The sequence below is a fragment of the Grampus griseus genome, assembly GCF_964374135.1.
Source record: "Grampus griseus genome assembly, chromosome: 4".
Classification (NCBI taxonomy): Eukaryota; Metazoa; Chordata; class Mammalia; order Artiodactyla; family Delphinidae; genus Grampus; species Grampus griseus.
The window spans coordinates 46,009,340-46,024,429 of NC_138997.1; the positions used below are offsets into that span (position 1 = coordinate 46,009,340).

The window sequence follows — 15,090 nt, forward strand, 5'->3', positions numbered from 1 at the left end:
GTCAAACAGAGAAATACAAATATTATATAATATCTCTTATATGTAGAAACTAAAAAATAATACAAATGAATCTATATACAAAACAAACAGATTCATAGACACAGAAAACAAACTTATGGTTACCAAAGGGGAAAGGGAGGAGGGGGTAGGGATAAATTAGGAATATGCGATTAACAGATACAAACTACTATATATAAAATAGAGAAGCAATAAGGATTTACTGTATAACATAAGGAACTATATTCATAATGTCCTGTATAACCTATAATGGAAAATAATCTGAAAAAAAAATATATATAACTGAATCACTTGGCTGTACACCTGAACCTAACACAATATTGTAAATCAACTATATTTCAAAAAAAAAAAAAGTAGGAGGGTTAAAAATGGGTAAGAGATTGATCCAGAAATAAACGGGAGAAGACACAAATATAGATAGGGATTGAAAAAGGGAATATAACCATGGATTCAGCAGGTGTAAAAAGACATGAGATTACTGTGACTAGCTTTATGCCAATAAATTTGAAATATAAGACAAATGGACAATTCCTAGAAAAATGTAACTTATCAAAAATAACTCAAGAATAAACAGAAAACTCACATGGTATTATAACTATTAAGCAGTTTAAACTTTTTCCACAATGAAAAATACCAGGATAGTTTGGTTTTTACAGAGTACTAAAGAGAAAGGAGCTGCACAGAGAACCCCAGAGATCTTCAAAGCGTTTCCAGTACTCAGCAAAATACTGATCAGTTTATACTTGTCTAAGGAAACTACCCAAGGCCAGGGAAAGAACTCAAAGGATGAAGAATAGTGACTATTCCTACCAGCCACACTGGAAAACCTTGTAAGTTGTTATTTTAACAGGGAGCTCTACAGTAAGAAGCCTTGGAAGCAGTTCAGACAACAGTAAATAAAGCCCTCCCAGGAGTTCCTATCTCCTTCAGATCTCAAGAAATTACAGATGTCTGTGACCAAACTCAGAGCTGACTGGAATTTTTGGCAACAAGACTACAGCAGTATTTGTTGGCCACTGCACTTTTGGACACGAGGACTCCTGCCTTTGTAGGCCCTGCTACTGCTAGCCTGTTACTGGGCCTAATGAGACAGACTGTCTCACTAAAAGAAAAGTCAGGGGGCTTCCCTGGTGGCGCAGTGGTTGAGAGTCCGTCTGCCGATGCAGGGGACACGGGTTCATGCCCCGGTCTGGGAAGATCCCACATGCCACGGAGCGGCTGGGCCCGTGAGCCATGGCCGCTGAGCCTGCGCGTCCGGAGCCTGTGCTCCGCAACGGGAGAGGCCACAGCAGTGAGAGGCCCGCGTACCGCCAAAAAAAAAAAAAAAAAAAAAACAGAAAAGTCATGATTCTCCAACATAATATCTTATTGTGCCATGGGTTCTCTTTGAACTAAATTCCCATGAAGTAGGACAAACCCCCAAAAGTTCCACTGTCACATGGAAATTTTACCTCCACTTAAGGGCCAAGCCTGGCTCCTAAAGCCTTAGCCACTTCTGCAAATAAATGGCTGCCCATCCATTAGACCTGCAGTTTCCAAACAGTGGTAGAGGTGTCCCTGCATGCTCTAGCAAATGCACAGGGGTACCAAGGGATATGTTAAAATTTCAAGACAAACACAGCCCGACTTGATATCTTTCAGACACTGCATGAACTACTAGCTTTAGATAGAACACAGTTTCAAAGTTATGTTACATTCTATTCGATAACATCATATATTTGCAAAGCTGGGTTTTTAGCAATTGTTGTGAAAAAAAAGCAAGTATATGTGAAAAATCAGTGTGGATCAGGAAATAAGGTGGTATCTAATCTGACACCAAGGTTTGAGAAGCTGTGCAGTCAGTGTCCAACAGGCACATACATCCCATTAGCAAGTCGCTGTGGTTAAAAATGAAATAATAGTTCTTAAAACTTTTTATATATATTACTTCTTAGAAAACAGCTACTGAGATATTAGGACATAAATACTTATTGAGTTGTTTGAGTTTACTTAATAAATGGAATTTTTAGGCATTTATTTTAGCCTAGGGACACTCTGAAAAAATTATGACAACACTAAGGACACCATGAACCAAGAAAGTCTGAGAACCTCTGCATTAGACAGTACAAAGCCTCACCTACTACTTTATCCAAACTATTGGCTCAATGGGGGCCTTACCTGTAAGACTTCACACCTGAAAAGACAGCTGCCATGCTGTGACAGTCTATGGAGAGGCCTATGTAGGTAGGAACAAGGGAGGCCTCCAGCCAACAACTCATGAGGAAATAAGGCCTTAGTCAACAACCCACTAGGAACTGAGTCCTGCCATCAACCACGTGAGTGAGCTGGGAAGTACATCTTTCCCAGTCAAGTATTATGATGACTGCAGCCTTGTGAGAGATCCCTAGTCAAAAGACCCAGGTACACTGAACCCAGTTTCCTGACACAGCAACTATGAGACAATAAATGTTGTTTTTAGCCACTAAATTTTAGAGTAATTTGTTATGCAGTGATGGATAACTAATGCACGTGTGAGGGTCAGTTTTATGTATCAACTTGTCTAGGATACAGTCCCTAGTTATTCAATCAAATATTAATCTAAGTTGTTGCCTTGAAGGTATTTTGTAGATGGGATTAAAATCTATAATCAGTTACCTTTATATAAGGGAGATTATCCAAGATAATCTGGTGGGCCTGACACAATGAATAGAAAGGCCTTAAGCGCTTAGGCTTCCCAAAAGAAGAAATTCTGCCTGTGGGCAGAGCTTCAGTTCATACCCAAGAATTCCAGCCTGCCCTTCCTGACAGCCTGACCTATGGATTTCAGACTTGTCTTGCTAGCCCATACAATAATGTAAGCCAATTCCTTACAATCGATTCTGTTTCTCTGGTTGGAAACCTTGACTGATACAATCAGCATGAACAAGTCTGGTGGGTGAAAGTCTGGAGGGGGTTGGTAATGAAGAGTTCTCCCTTTTCCTATAAATATGGAATAAACAGTCTGAACAGCCTTCCAAATGTTCTAGGCATTGATTCATAATGTGAATTTCTCGAGGTGATAGATATGTGATATGTCACTTCCTATCTGGTTTATCTATACGGAATCTTGTTGAATCCCCAATCCCAGACAACAACACAGAAACTTCGCTACTCCCAAGGAAGGCTAAAAGAGTGTCCATCAGAACGAATGAAGGTACTTACATCTGATGAACCCTCAAGCGCTAGGGTGGATTTATAAAAAATAAATCTGGATAGCCCTGTAGGTTCATCTTCTTTCCCCCTTTTGATGGCTTAGCAGAGAGTTGCCTCAACAGGTCTGAGCAAGCTCAACAAAATAGACTGACACCAGCCACTGGAGTTCAGGGGCTCTTCCTTTCTAACAAGATTACTTTTGCAGTCAGGGAACACTGATATTCCCTGCCCGCATGACTCTATTAATATGTAAAATATATTTACATATATACTGCCTGGTCCCTCTCTATGTAAATACTGTCCAAAATACCAGATGATCTATGACCAGCCTGTTCAGTCAAATAATGAGAGGTCAGGGGATGAGGTGTACTCTACTATTTCTCTGCTTATAAGTTTTCTTCCAATAAATCATATTATATCTACACTGTAAGGTGCATGAAATCTCAGAGCTATGGCTTCCTACCAGGTATTTATAATTCATCTATAGTCCTCCCAATCCAAGTGCAGTTTTCAGATGGGGTCATTTTAAACGATGAGGAATGTAGCCTGATTACACAGCTGACATTCTACTTTTATCGAGTTTTCTAGAAAAACAGTATAAAAGAAGGTTAACCTGCGGTAATTTTCCCATTAGGACGGATCAAGGGTTTTGTTACCATTTACTTACTCCCATTATCTTGGATTAATACGAGTATCTTTGACCACCAGGAATTATCCTCTCCACTTCCTAACCAACTGAACTATTTTCTTTAACTAACTAGCTTTTGTAAGGCCCACATACATTTTTATCTTGAAAATCACAAGCAAGTTTAAAGTAACAGCACAGGACTGTGTTAGCACACTACATTTAGCACAGTATAATTTTTTAATCACTTTCATAAATGCTGCCTTTTTACATCCAGAGGTCTATTCAGTCACAGTGGAACAAGGTTCTGATTATATCCTCATGGCTTGAGCTTTTAAAACCCCTGGTTATTATCCTTCATAGTGCTTCAAACAGCCTAGCTTTAATGATCACTTCAGGGTGTCTTTGATCCTGAGTTCCCATTAGTTACCTCCAGATGGCAGCAGAGGACACTGGTCAGACTCCGGCTTAGAGGTAAAGCAACACAATCAAGTGCAGTGGCCTGACTTTGCCAGAGCTCTCCAAACAAATAGCACAGGTGAGCCCCCACGGAGGTTTCCCCTTGTGGCTGGTTTGAACATTAACCTGCTGTGTAGCCTCTGCCTGCCTTTCTGGGCAGGCCCGCAGAAGTTTGCCCACTCTCCTCCCCTTTCCTCACGCTGGGCTCATAACACACTTCCCCATGTAGGTCCAAGACTTGGCTCATTCTGAATCAACCCAGCGGCTCCACCCCTTTTGTTCATCGCAATGCTACTCACAAACATGAACTCTGGGGGCTCCACTGCCCACCTCTGTTCATCAACCAGATACGAGTGACGGATCTGGCCTACTGCAGCTACCGTAGCCAGGGTTTCTGCAGAACCAATGGCTCCAGAAATAGCATTTGTCTGAGTGCATTAGAAGCACCAAAAGTGGTGTCATTTTGTCAGCCCAGCTGCAACTGGGTTTCTGGCTATAATGTGCTGGTAAAATTGAACAGGTTCTGGGGTGGAGAACGGGGGTTCTGACTTGTAGGGTTTGCTGATGTCCATGGTATAACTCTCATCCACGGCCAATTTCAAGCCATCGTGATGTATGAGGAATTGCCAAGAGATATATGCCCACAGTCAGCTCCCATAAGCTGGAATGAACTGGCTCCAACTGGCTTCGTTTTTGGTCAGGTCCAGTGTATGGTTAGGCGAGGGAAATGGGCACTCTTCCTCTCAACATAAATTTGCTCGCTAGTTGGTCTAACTTCCAACTCAGGGCCAGGACTAAGGTGAGGCAAATGAGGTGTTTAGAGTGCAAAATTTAAGGAGGCATTCGCTCTTAGGATCATGCAGGTGAAGGTTGTGCAAGTATATGACCCTAAGCATGAAGACGTCCTTAAATTTTGTGCCCCAGGGATCTCAATGGCCACATAGCTTCTGCCATTAAATCAAAAGTGGACCAGCTCCCCTCCCCACTCCATCTCACAGGTATCATCTCATCAGCACTTCTCTACCTGTTCTTTTTTATCTCATAATGCACTGGCACATTTGAGTCAAGGTCTAAAAGTCTATCCCACTTCCAAGGCCCTACTTCAATACTCGCTCTGTTTGACCAGCAGCTATAGTTTGGGGTTCACCTAGACAATCATACTCATAAGACCCCAAAAGGCATCCCCTCACCAGTTTACTCAGTTTTGCAGAAGAATGAAGGGCAGGAACACAGCATACCTATTAAAGGGTAGCATGAGTGATACACCTTCAATGCAAGTCCTCACAGCAGTCCAGGGCTGTCCTTCAGTCCCCAGAATGACATCTCAAATACAAGAAAACAAGGTTACACAGGTGGGTGCAGGAACTATCCTAGCTTAGTAGCCTCATGCCACACATAGAAGACAGCATCTCTTATATCAATCATGCCATGAGTACTCCAGGACTCAGCAAGAAGAAAACCTCAGTACGTCACACCACATTCAGGAATGCCCAAAGCTATGGCTTCCCTCCAGGTATTTATACTTCATTCACAACCTCGCAGCTCAGATGCACTGTAACGATCAACGGTTATGTTTACCATTAGGCAGTGTTGTATGGTTATACAGTTGTCATTCCACCTTTAGTAGATTACAGAGAAATAGTGCTAGAAGAAGATCAACAAGAGACCATTTTCGTAAGAGGAAGGAGAAAGGGTTTTGTTAACCCTTTACTCATATACCCCAAAGCACAATACCATAAAATTTCAGAACGCTGGCGATAAAGAAAATATCCTAAAACCTCCCAGAGGGCAAAACAAGTCTCATTCAAAGTTTTAGTAATTAGAATGGCTTCACCCTTTTTAACAGCAGCATCAGAAACTACAAGACAATGAAGGAACATCTCCAAAATTCCAAGGAAAATAATTTCCAAGACAAAAATACAAATCTACAAACTATTATTCAAGGTCTCAGAGATAGATTTTTCAGGTATATAAAGTCTCAGAAAATTTGCCTCAATATCTCTTTTCTCAGAAAACTTCTGAAGAATCCCTACCCCTTCCAAACTAAGGAGTAATTCAAGAAAGAGAAGGAAATCTAAGATATAGGGGATTCCTCATAGGGGAGAAGCAAAAGAAAGTCTCAGAATAGTAGTGAGGAGAGATTTCAGGATATTTTCATAAAGCAAGATGATGGAATCCAGGAGTATATCCAGAAAAAAAAAAAGAGTATCTGATATACCTAAATGTATTAAGAGGAGATTTATATTTCTAAGGATTCAGGGGTGAATTACTGATGGGATATAAAAAGCTAAGGAAACAGAAAATCATACAACTAATAACTCTGAGGTAAAAGTAGTACTTCAAAACAAAACGGTACCAGTCTTTACTACACTGGGACAATGGGAAGGGGAAAGGCACAAATGTTGAGGAGGGTGGTGGTGATCAGATTCCTCTAATTCCCTTCTCCCCTGCCTCCCTACATGACAGGGTCTGGAAAAGCTAATTACCCTCTTTGCAAGATTTTCTTATAGTTACAGACGATCAAGTAGCTGTTCTGGTCGATGATATGCAATCAGAAGTCTACTCAGAACTTCTCGGAAAGCTTTTACCCTCCTGATTAAACAGGCAGATTTGGCTGCCATCCTCCTATCCTCTCTTTTTGTCTTGAACGTGGTTTGACGCCTACAGCTGCCAACAGTCACACTGAAAACATGAATCAACAAACCAACATGCTCAAATTGGTGGACGACAAAGAGTCTGAGTTACTCATGATGTAGTTGAGCCCCTGTACCAACTCTGGACAGCCCACCTCTAGACTTCCAATTAAATGAGAGCCACCAGGCAGGTTTTGTTCCTTGGCCTATACCCACTAGATGCTAGCAGCAACTAAAGGTAGTCGTGACAATTAAAAATGTTTCCAGTTACGGTCAACTGACCCTAGTGGGCAAAACTGCTAGTTGAGAACCATTACCTTATATTAGTATTTTGGTTTTTTAACTTTCAATAATACCGTAAATGTATTATTTTGATACAATTAAATTATGAAAAAAGAAACTAACAGTATGAAAAGAGCTAGATGAGAGACCACCAATGTTTTGTCTCCTTTTAAAACCTCCCAATTTTCTTCCTGACCTCTCCCTGGGCCTAAGAGTCTCACTCCTTCTTTCCCAGACATGCACAGACAGAACAGAGACACTTACCACCTAGAAATGCACACTCATAATGGCTGCAGGTCTTGTTTGTGCTTTGCAGGATAAGGTTATTGCCAGTCCCATCCTGTGTCACATGAAAAACCTCATTCAGGGGTATTAAAATAATTCTTTCACTTTCTTTATCAAAAAATTTTTCAACGGCAATTCCAAAGCACGTGTTGATGGTTAACAGAACGTCTTGGTCATTAGCAACTTGAGGTTTGGTTGAATATGCCAAGGTGAAATGGCCAAATCGGACTTGGTTTAGTCCTCCAAATGTAGATAAAGTAGTCTGCCTTACGCTATACACCACGTTTTGGTAGCTGTTCTCACAAGGTCTTCTCAGCAACTGCAGAGCTTTCGTCAGGTAAAAATGAAAAGCTTTGAACTGGAAGCCATAGACATAATCTTTTCGAGACTGGCCGGCCATTTTCCCAGCTTCATTGAACAGATGGTAAAAGGAAGTTTGCTCTTGAGCTTCAGAAACATATGCCATCAGGGCTATTCCATGGTTATCCTTAAAACCCACAGGGAGAAAGAGCTGAGTCTTCCGAGCTTCCCACTTGGCTTCTGCATTTTCCCACACATCTTCCAAGAGCTGGAGGCTTGCTTTTTCCTCCTTGAGCAGCTGGGGAACATATTTGAGTTCCATCCTGTCAGTGCATTTCAGGTATTCGTCATCAAATGCATTGTCTGCCATATCTAACATTTCAGCTTGTACCTTCAAAGGAAAAGGACATTAATCCCCTTGAAATAAAGATACTTGGTGTACATCATTTCTCTCAGTTTATCGCATCCACCCCCTCATGCCCAGACTCTCTCCCTTGCTTACAATCAACTGTGGATGTCTTTTTACGTAGGAAGTATCTTCCGCTGCTAATGATAACTTTTCTCACATATTTGTATGAAAGAGTAAATGACCATGCCTGCAACTCATTCGTTTGAACCCTGTGGTACAGAGGAAAGAACAATGAGGGTGAAACTGAAGAAAATGGGTGGCAGTCCTGGCTTTGAACAATATTCTTAGCTAATTTCCTCAACCACTCAAGACTGTTGAGTGAATTTGAAATATCTTGTGTGAAACACTTTACATGGTGGATAAATATATAAAGGCAAACATTACCCCTTTTGCTTTGAGGATGCCCCCCCTCCCCCTTGTCTGTGTGGTTCAGCTAGGACTGATTCTGCATCTTCAGCCCCTATGATAAGCAACGATGCAGGCTGAAAAACCAGAGCACTCCCAGAAAAACAAAAGGCTTTCTTTCCCTATAACCATAAGCTCTAAGGATAATATTGGCTTGTGGCAGCCAATAGTTATCCATTGAGTCCCATGGAGAATCCTGTCTACAAATAAAGCCAACAAAGGAAGGTTTGCAGAGCTGAGAGGTGAAGAGAGAGATGAGGACCTGATAACATTACTTAAGGCCTGAGTCTAGCTTTACCTGGAAACGGTATGTTACCTCAGTCATAAGAATCAGTAAATTCCCTATTTATCTGAGCTAGTTTGAATTGTCTTTCCATTACAAGTAACTGGAAAAGGACTAAGAATCTTTAAATGACACACATAACGTAAGAAGCAGGGCAGTGTAGTGTAACGAACACTACTAGCTTTGAATCAGATAGATCTGGGTTCAAATTCCATTTCTGTTACTAACTAGGTACTAATTACTTATGGGAAAGTTACTTGACATTTCTGAGCTTCAATTTTTTTCATCTAAAACATGGGGATAACGTGAGGAAATAATATCTTAACTGCAGGACTGTGGTGAGGATTAAATGATAGAATGAATATATGCAAAGTCCTCAGCCCCATGCCTTAGCCCCAAGGCACATATCAAGCCTTCAACGAGCTGTGGTTATTCTTATCATTTCGTAATAGGAATATATGTACAGTCTTCCCTCAGTATCCATGGGGGATTGGTTCCAGGAGCCCCCGCAAACACCAAAATCCACAAATGCTCAAGTTCCTTATAAAACTGGCATAGTACAGCCTTCCCCGGCGGTCCAGTGGTTAAGGCTCCGCGGTGGCACAAACCAGGGGTGCTGGTTTGAACCCTGGTCGGGGAACTAAGATCCTGCATGCCACATGAATACAGTGGGCCCTCTCTATCTGCGGGGTCACACATGTATGGATACGGAGGGCAGACTGTATTATACTGTAAGTTCCTCAAGGGCACGACATGTATCCTATTTATCTTCTGAATTCCAAGCACCTAGCAGAGCAACTGGCAAAATATTTAGTTCAAGTGAACTAAGTAAGAACCCTGTGCTCAGGCCTATGGATCAAAACACAGGATGAGCACATCCGCCCAGAGACACCATCTAAGGGTTTCTACAAGTAAAAGGGTAATGCCCTCCATATCATTGTCTCTTTCCACTACTCTATACTTGTATAGAGTATATAGTTGCTATAGTTGTTGCTATAGACTATGTACAACTATATGCAACTATAGAGTATATAGTTGCAACCTCAGTTGGAGACTTTATAGAAACACTTAGCCAGGATCTCTTAAAGTTGCAGGCTCCATGTGAATGATTCTTAAAGCGTGTGAGTGTGTGTGTGGAAAGGAAGAGGAGGTGCAGGGAACCAACTTAAGCAAGCAGAACATAACTTGATTTCATATCCCACACTATCTCCTTCTCACTATCTCTCTTCTCCCCTCATGGTCAAACTTCTTCAAAAAGACATCTATCTTTGCCATCTCCGTTTCATTTCCACTCATATCCCAACCCTCTTCAATCCGGTCTCCCACCCCCATTCCTCCATCCAAATAGCTCTCACTAAGGAAACATTTCTTCTTAGACTCCTTTGCAGACCTAGCATATTTTCATTGGCCATTAAACGCTGGTGTTTCTCAAGGCTACTTATTTTCCAACTCTCAGTTCTACCCTTAGGCAATTATATAAGACCCATAGTTTCAGTTATCATCTAAATACCTCTGACCTGTCCTGTAAGTGCAAGATCAGTATAGCAACTGCCTACTTAATAACTCCACTTGAATTGCTCAAAGACCCTTCAAACAAAACAATCTAAGACCAAGACCAAACTTATAATCTTACTGCCTACAACTACCATCAACCTAGTCCTTATATAAAACCATCTATTCATTTGTGAAATTTTCTTAGATTTCTCCTTCTCAGTCACCCCCTGTGGCCACTTCATCCTTAAGGCCTAACAAACTTCTCCAGAGTGCTTTCTGTATGTGAAGCACTAAGTGTTCATATATATTAATTCATTTAATCTACATGGTAACCCTGTGAGGTAGGTAGGTATTATTATTCGTCCCTTTTTTAAGGGTTAGGAAACTACGGCACAGAGAGTTTAACTTGTTTGGAATTGATATTTGAACCCAGGCAATCTGGCTCCAGAGTCTATTCTCTTAACCAAAGTGTTGTGTTTCTGATGATGAAGATCACTGACATTTATGTAGCACTTTTTAAAAAAAGAGTTTAATTTCGTCCTCATAACAACCCTTATGAAAGGCTGGGCAGGCAATTCACAACACCGTTTTACGAATGTAGGAATTGTGTTGGCATCAGAAATGGTCTTGATTACCAGCCACAGAATATTCTGCTGGGGAAGTCACTGAGACCCTGAACTCCTGGGTCTGTAGGTCACTTTCTTGAAGTGGGAATTTGAGCTTCATGAGGTGAAATCATTGCCATCTCCTAGCCAAGAAATGCACTTTCGTCCACAGCACAGAATGTACCAGAGTGCATCTTGGGCGCCAATGCCTAATTTATGTTCAAGACTTCAACATCTTATAAGACATCACACCCTGAAACCACCACCCCACATTCCTCACACCATATCAAGGGTTGATCCAATATGATCCTGTCTTTCCCCCTGTGCCTCTAACTAGTCTCTGCATGTCTAATTTTAGACATCAATTCTTTCTGGCCAAAGGCCACCGCTGATTGTGTGTTCTGTATAGTGAGTACCTTGAGCACTGAAAAAGCCCACAAATGCCGCCACAATTCAGGGGAAACTGAATGGACAAGGAACAGGTACAAAGGCTAGGTGAACACACTGATTATATTTTCTTCCTCTGAGTTATCCATTGAAACAAAATCCTATATGGATGAAATTCAATTACCAAAGGTTTATTACAAAAATGTAAAAATGACCTAAATGGTTAAAAAAAGAAATTGGTTAAACAAATTACGAAACATTCATAAAACAAACATATCAAATTTATGTTGCAGAAGAATATTAAAAAGGCAAATCAAAACCACAGTGAGATACCACCTCACACCCATTAGGATGGCTATAAAGATAAGGAAGAAAAAGGAAAATAGGGGCTTCCCTGGCGGCGCAGTGGTTAAGAATTCGCCTGCCAAGGCAGGAGACATGAGACACAGATTCGACCTCTGGTCTGGGAAGATCCCACATACCTCGGAACAACTAAGCCCGTGCATCCCAACTACTGAGCTTGTGTGCCACAACTACCGAAGCTCACGTGCCTAGAGCCCGTGCTCTGCAACGAGAAGCCACCACAATGAGAAGCCTGTGCACCGCAACAAAGAGTAGCCCCCACTCACTGCAACTAGAGAAAGCCCACGTGCAGCAACGAAGACCCAACACAGCTGAAATAAATTAAAAAAACATTTTTTTAAGTAAAATGGTATATTTTTATATGTGAATTATACTTCAATTTTTAAAAAGTCACACTGCAGACCAGGTAACAGAATATACAGTGATTCTATAAACAATATATCAGAATATTAAATTTAAAAATGGGTAAAATTTTAAGAATTTAACACATTTTAAAGAATGTACTTCAAATCAGTGGACGAATACTCATTCAGTAGTGATGTGAGAGCTAACAATGTGGCGGGAAATATCAGGTGAGGGACCTGGCTCATATTTTACATAAAAATATGATAGGGACTTCCCTGGTGGCGCAGTGGTTGAGAACCTGCCTGCTAATGCAGGGGACACAGGTTCGAGCCCTGGTCCGGGAAGATCCCACATGCCGCGGAGCAACTAAGCCCGTGCACCACAACTACTGAGCCAGCGTTCTAGAGCCCGCGAGCCACAACTACTGAGCCCATGTGCCACAACTACTGAAGCCTGTGCGCCTAGAGCCTATGCTCCGCAACAACAGAAGCCACCGTGCTGAGAAGCCCATGCACCGCAACGAAGAGTAGCCCCCACAACTAGAGAAAGCCCGCGCACAGCAACGAAGACCCAACGCAGCCAAAAATAAATAAAATTTAAAAAATATATATGATACAGAATGTTTAAAGATTCAATTGTAAAAAATAAAATCATAAACTCTCTATCAGAAAACAAAAGAATACTGAATGTGGGAAAATAGTCACTATATAGTTTAATGGAAAACATGTAGATAAACATTGCAGTGTCATCTTAGCTGAAGAAAAATACATATTTTTAGAATATCTGATGCCATGGACAGACATCTGTAGCACAATATTAACTTAAAAAGGTAAAAAAATACTATGTATAGTGTGAATCCATTTTTGTAAATTACAAACATAAACACACAGAAGAAAGCTGAGAAGAATACACACCAACAGATTGAGTCTTTCCCTCTGGGTGGAAGATTGTGGATGATTTTTACTTTCCTCTTTTTGATTAATTTTAATTTTTCAATTTTCTACAGTTAACACATATCAGTGTGTAAAAGATAAGATCTACTTGTAAAAAACTAATTTACCTACTCTCTCTGTTCTCATTTCTATCATCAACCCACACAAATGCCTCAGGCAACCTTATATCAAGAGTTCCCATTCCAGTGACCACATGCTTCCCATTCCTAACATTACCTGGAAGATGTCCATTAGAATCATAGGTGCCAGCAGCATGGTGACCATTTCAAAATGTCCTGCCTTCATTTTTCTCTTCTAAATTAAAAAGAAAAAATTCCAATTTAGTAGACTTAAAGAAAAGGTTTAGGGAAGTAGAACAGGATGACACACTATATATATTTTTTCATTCTGGGTAAGAGTGGGTATCATAATGGTTAGGAAGTGATTATTAATAAATTTCCAATGGCTGGAAGGGTCATTAGACTTTGTCTGGTGGTCTAACACCCTCATTCTACAGAAGAGGACACCAAAGCTCAGAGAACTTCAGCAGTTTGCTCAAGATTAAATCTGTCCATTTCCATTCTCTTTTAGACATGTTGTCTCTCCCACCATAGTCACTGGTAGTCATTTTTAATTCCTATCTCTAAATCTCCCCTCAGCATACATAGGAAATCACAAACTAAAAAACAACCGTTTCAAATTGGTCCCCTGGATCCCAGTCTCCAAGAATTCTCCAGGAGTTAGTATCCATGCATATCATCCATTCTTTGATCCTCCTTGCAAACCAAGTCATGCCCATTTGGCTAGGATGGAGGCCAGTAGTGGTAAACACCAGAAGGTTATCCGAGGCAGTCTGCTTCTCCCAAATAGTCACATTTAAGAGAAGCCAAGGATAAAACAAGTGTCTTGCATAACTTTCTGAAGGCAGGAATGAGAAGGAAATGGGTAGGAAGCAATTCTAGTAAGATTATATAATTCTATTGGCTGAATGCCCAATATTCATCCCAAAGTTCATGAGACAGGAGCAGGTAAACAGGAGGGTAAGAGGCCGTCAAGGGCTGAAGCTGTCCCAGAGCCATTAACTGATTCAATTAAAGACTGGTTTATAGTTCCTTCCACATACCTACAACAAAGTTGACATGGCTGGAACTGAACTGAAATCTCTTTTTTTATCCTACCAATCACCATGTTATGGCACCTGAAAATGGGGAAGAACAGCACAGGGGAAAGAAGATAGTCTTCCCTTTGGCCCCAGATCCCCATCTTTATTCAGGAGCAGTTTCTTTCACTAAAGATATCAAAAGATAGTACAAACATGCCACTCTTGTGTGAAGCTTCCCTTTAAAAAAAAGATTTGGAAAATAATCCTTGACAGATACCAAGCAAGCTCTGAATCAGGATTTTCTTGAAAATTCTTCACTTCCATAGTCTGAGTGTAAATAAGTCAAAATGTTTACCTGGCTTTTCTGCCTGTGGAGGTTTAAACGATGCTAGGTCTCAAACCGTTTCCCCAGTCTCTCAGTGGTGGTGAGCGTGTCTTCAGGATAGGAGGCTGTTGACACTGAGCGCTGAGAAGGGAATGCTTTTCTTTTTATAAACATCCCCAGCAATAGCTTGGCAGTGGCACACTACCTCGTTTGTGTTCTGCTATTTATATCTGCCCCCAGACTCTCCCTTGGAATCATTACTGTTAACACATGAAATCTCCAAGAGGCTTGTGAAGCCGCAGCAATTCCCTCTAACCACACAGCGCGTTCAGCTCTGAGCCCTCAGTTCTGGGCTTCTCAGAGAGTGATCGCTTCCCATTCCTAACCCTTTGACCCTTTGACTCTGAGATGTCAGACTGAAGCAAGGATTTTACCCTAGCTAAATGGTTCACATAACTCAGGGGACTTGCTGTGTTAATCACTGGCAATGGTGATGGCTATCACCGTTCACTCAACTGGCTTACTGTATTTTAGGTACCGTGCCAGGTGCTGGGACACACAAGTAAGTGAAATAAAGCTGAAAAGCACTCAAACTAACAAAAGACATGAATATGCATACTTAACCAGAATACATGTTAAGAATCTTAGGTACAGGCAAAGCCCAGTG

General features: G+C 41.1%; 1 protein-coding gene across 2 annotated transcripts in view; it reads right to left on the bottom strand.

Annotated features, from left to right (window-relative positions):
* Window positions 1-14,554, bottom strand: part of ART3 (ADP-ribosyltransferase 3 (inactive)) — a 38,954-nt gene extending 24,400 nt beyond the window's left edge. For both annotated transcript variants that reach the window (XM_082653222.1, XM_082653221.1), the window contains exons 1-3: window positions 14,454-14,554; window positions 13,234-13,311; window positions 7,453-8,164 (exon numbers count right to left, since the gene is read on the bottom strand). In XM_082653222.1, coding sequence (XP_082509348.1) covers window positions 7,453-8,164; window positions 13,234-13,302 — 781 coding nt within the window. In that variant the 5' untranslated portion in view covers window positions 13,303-13,311; window positions 14,454-14,554. The remainder of the gene's footprint in view (window positions 1-7,452; window positions 8,165-13,233; window positions 13,312-14,453) is intronic.
* Window positions 14,555-15,090: the final 536 nt, after the last annotated feature.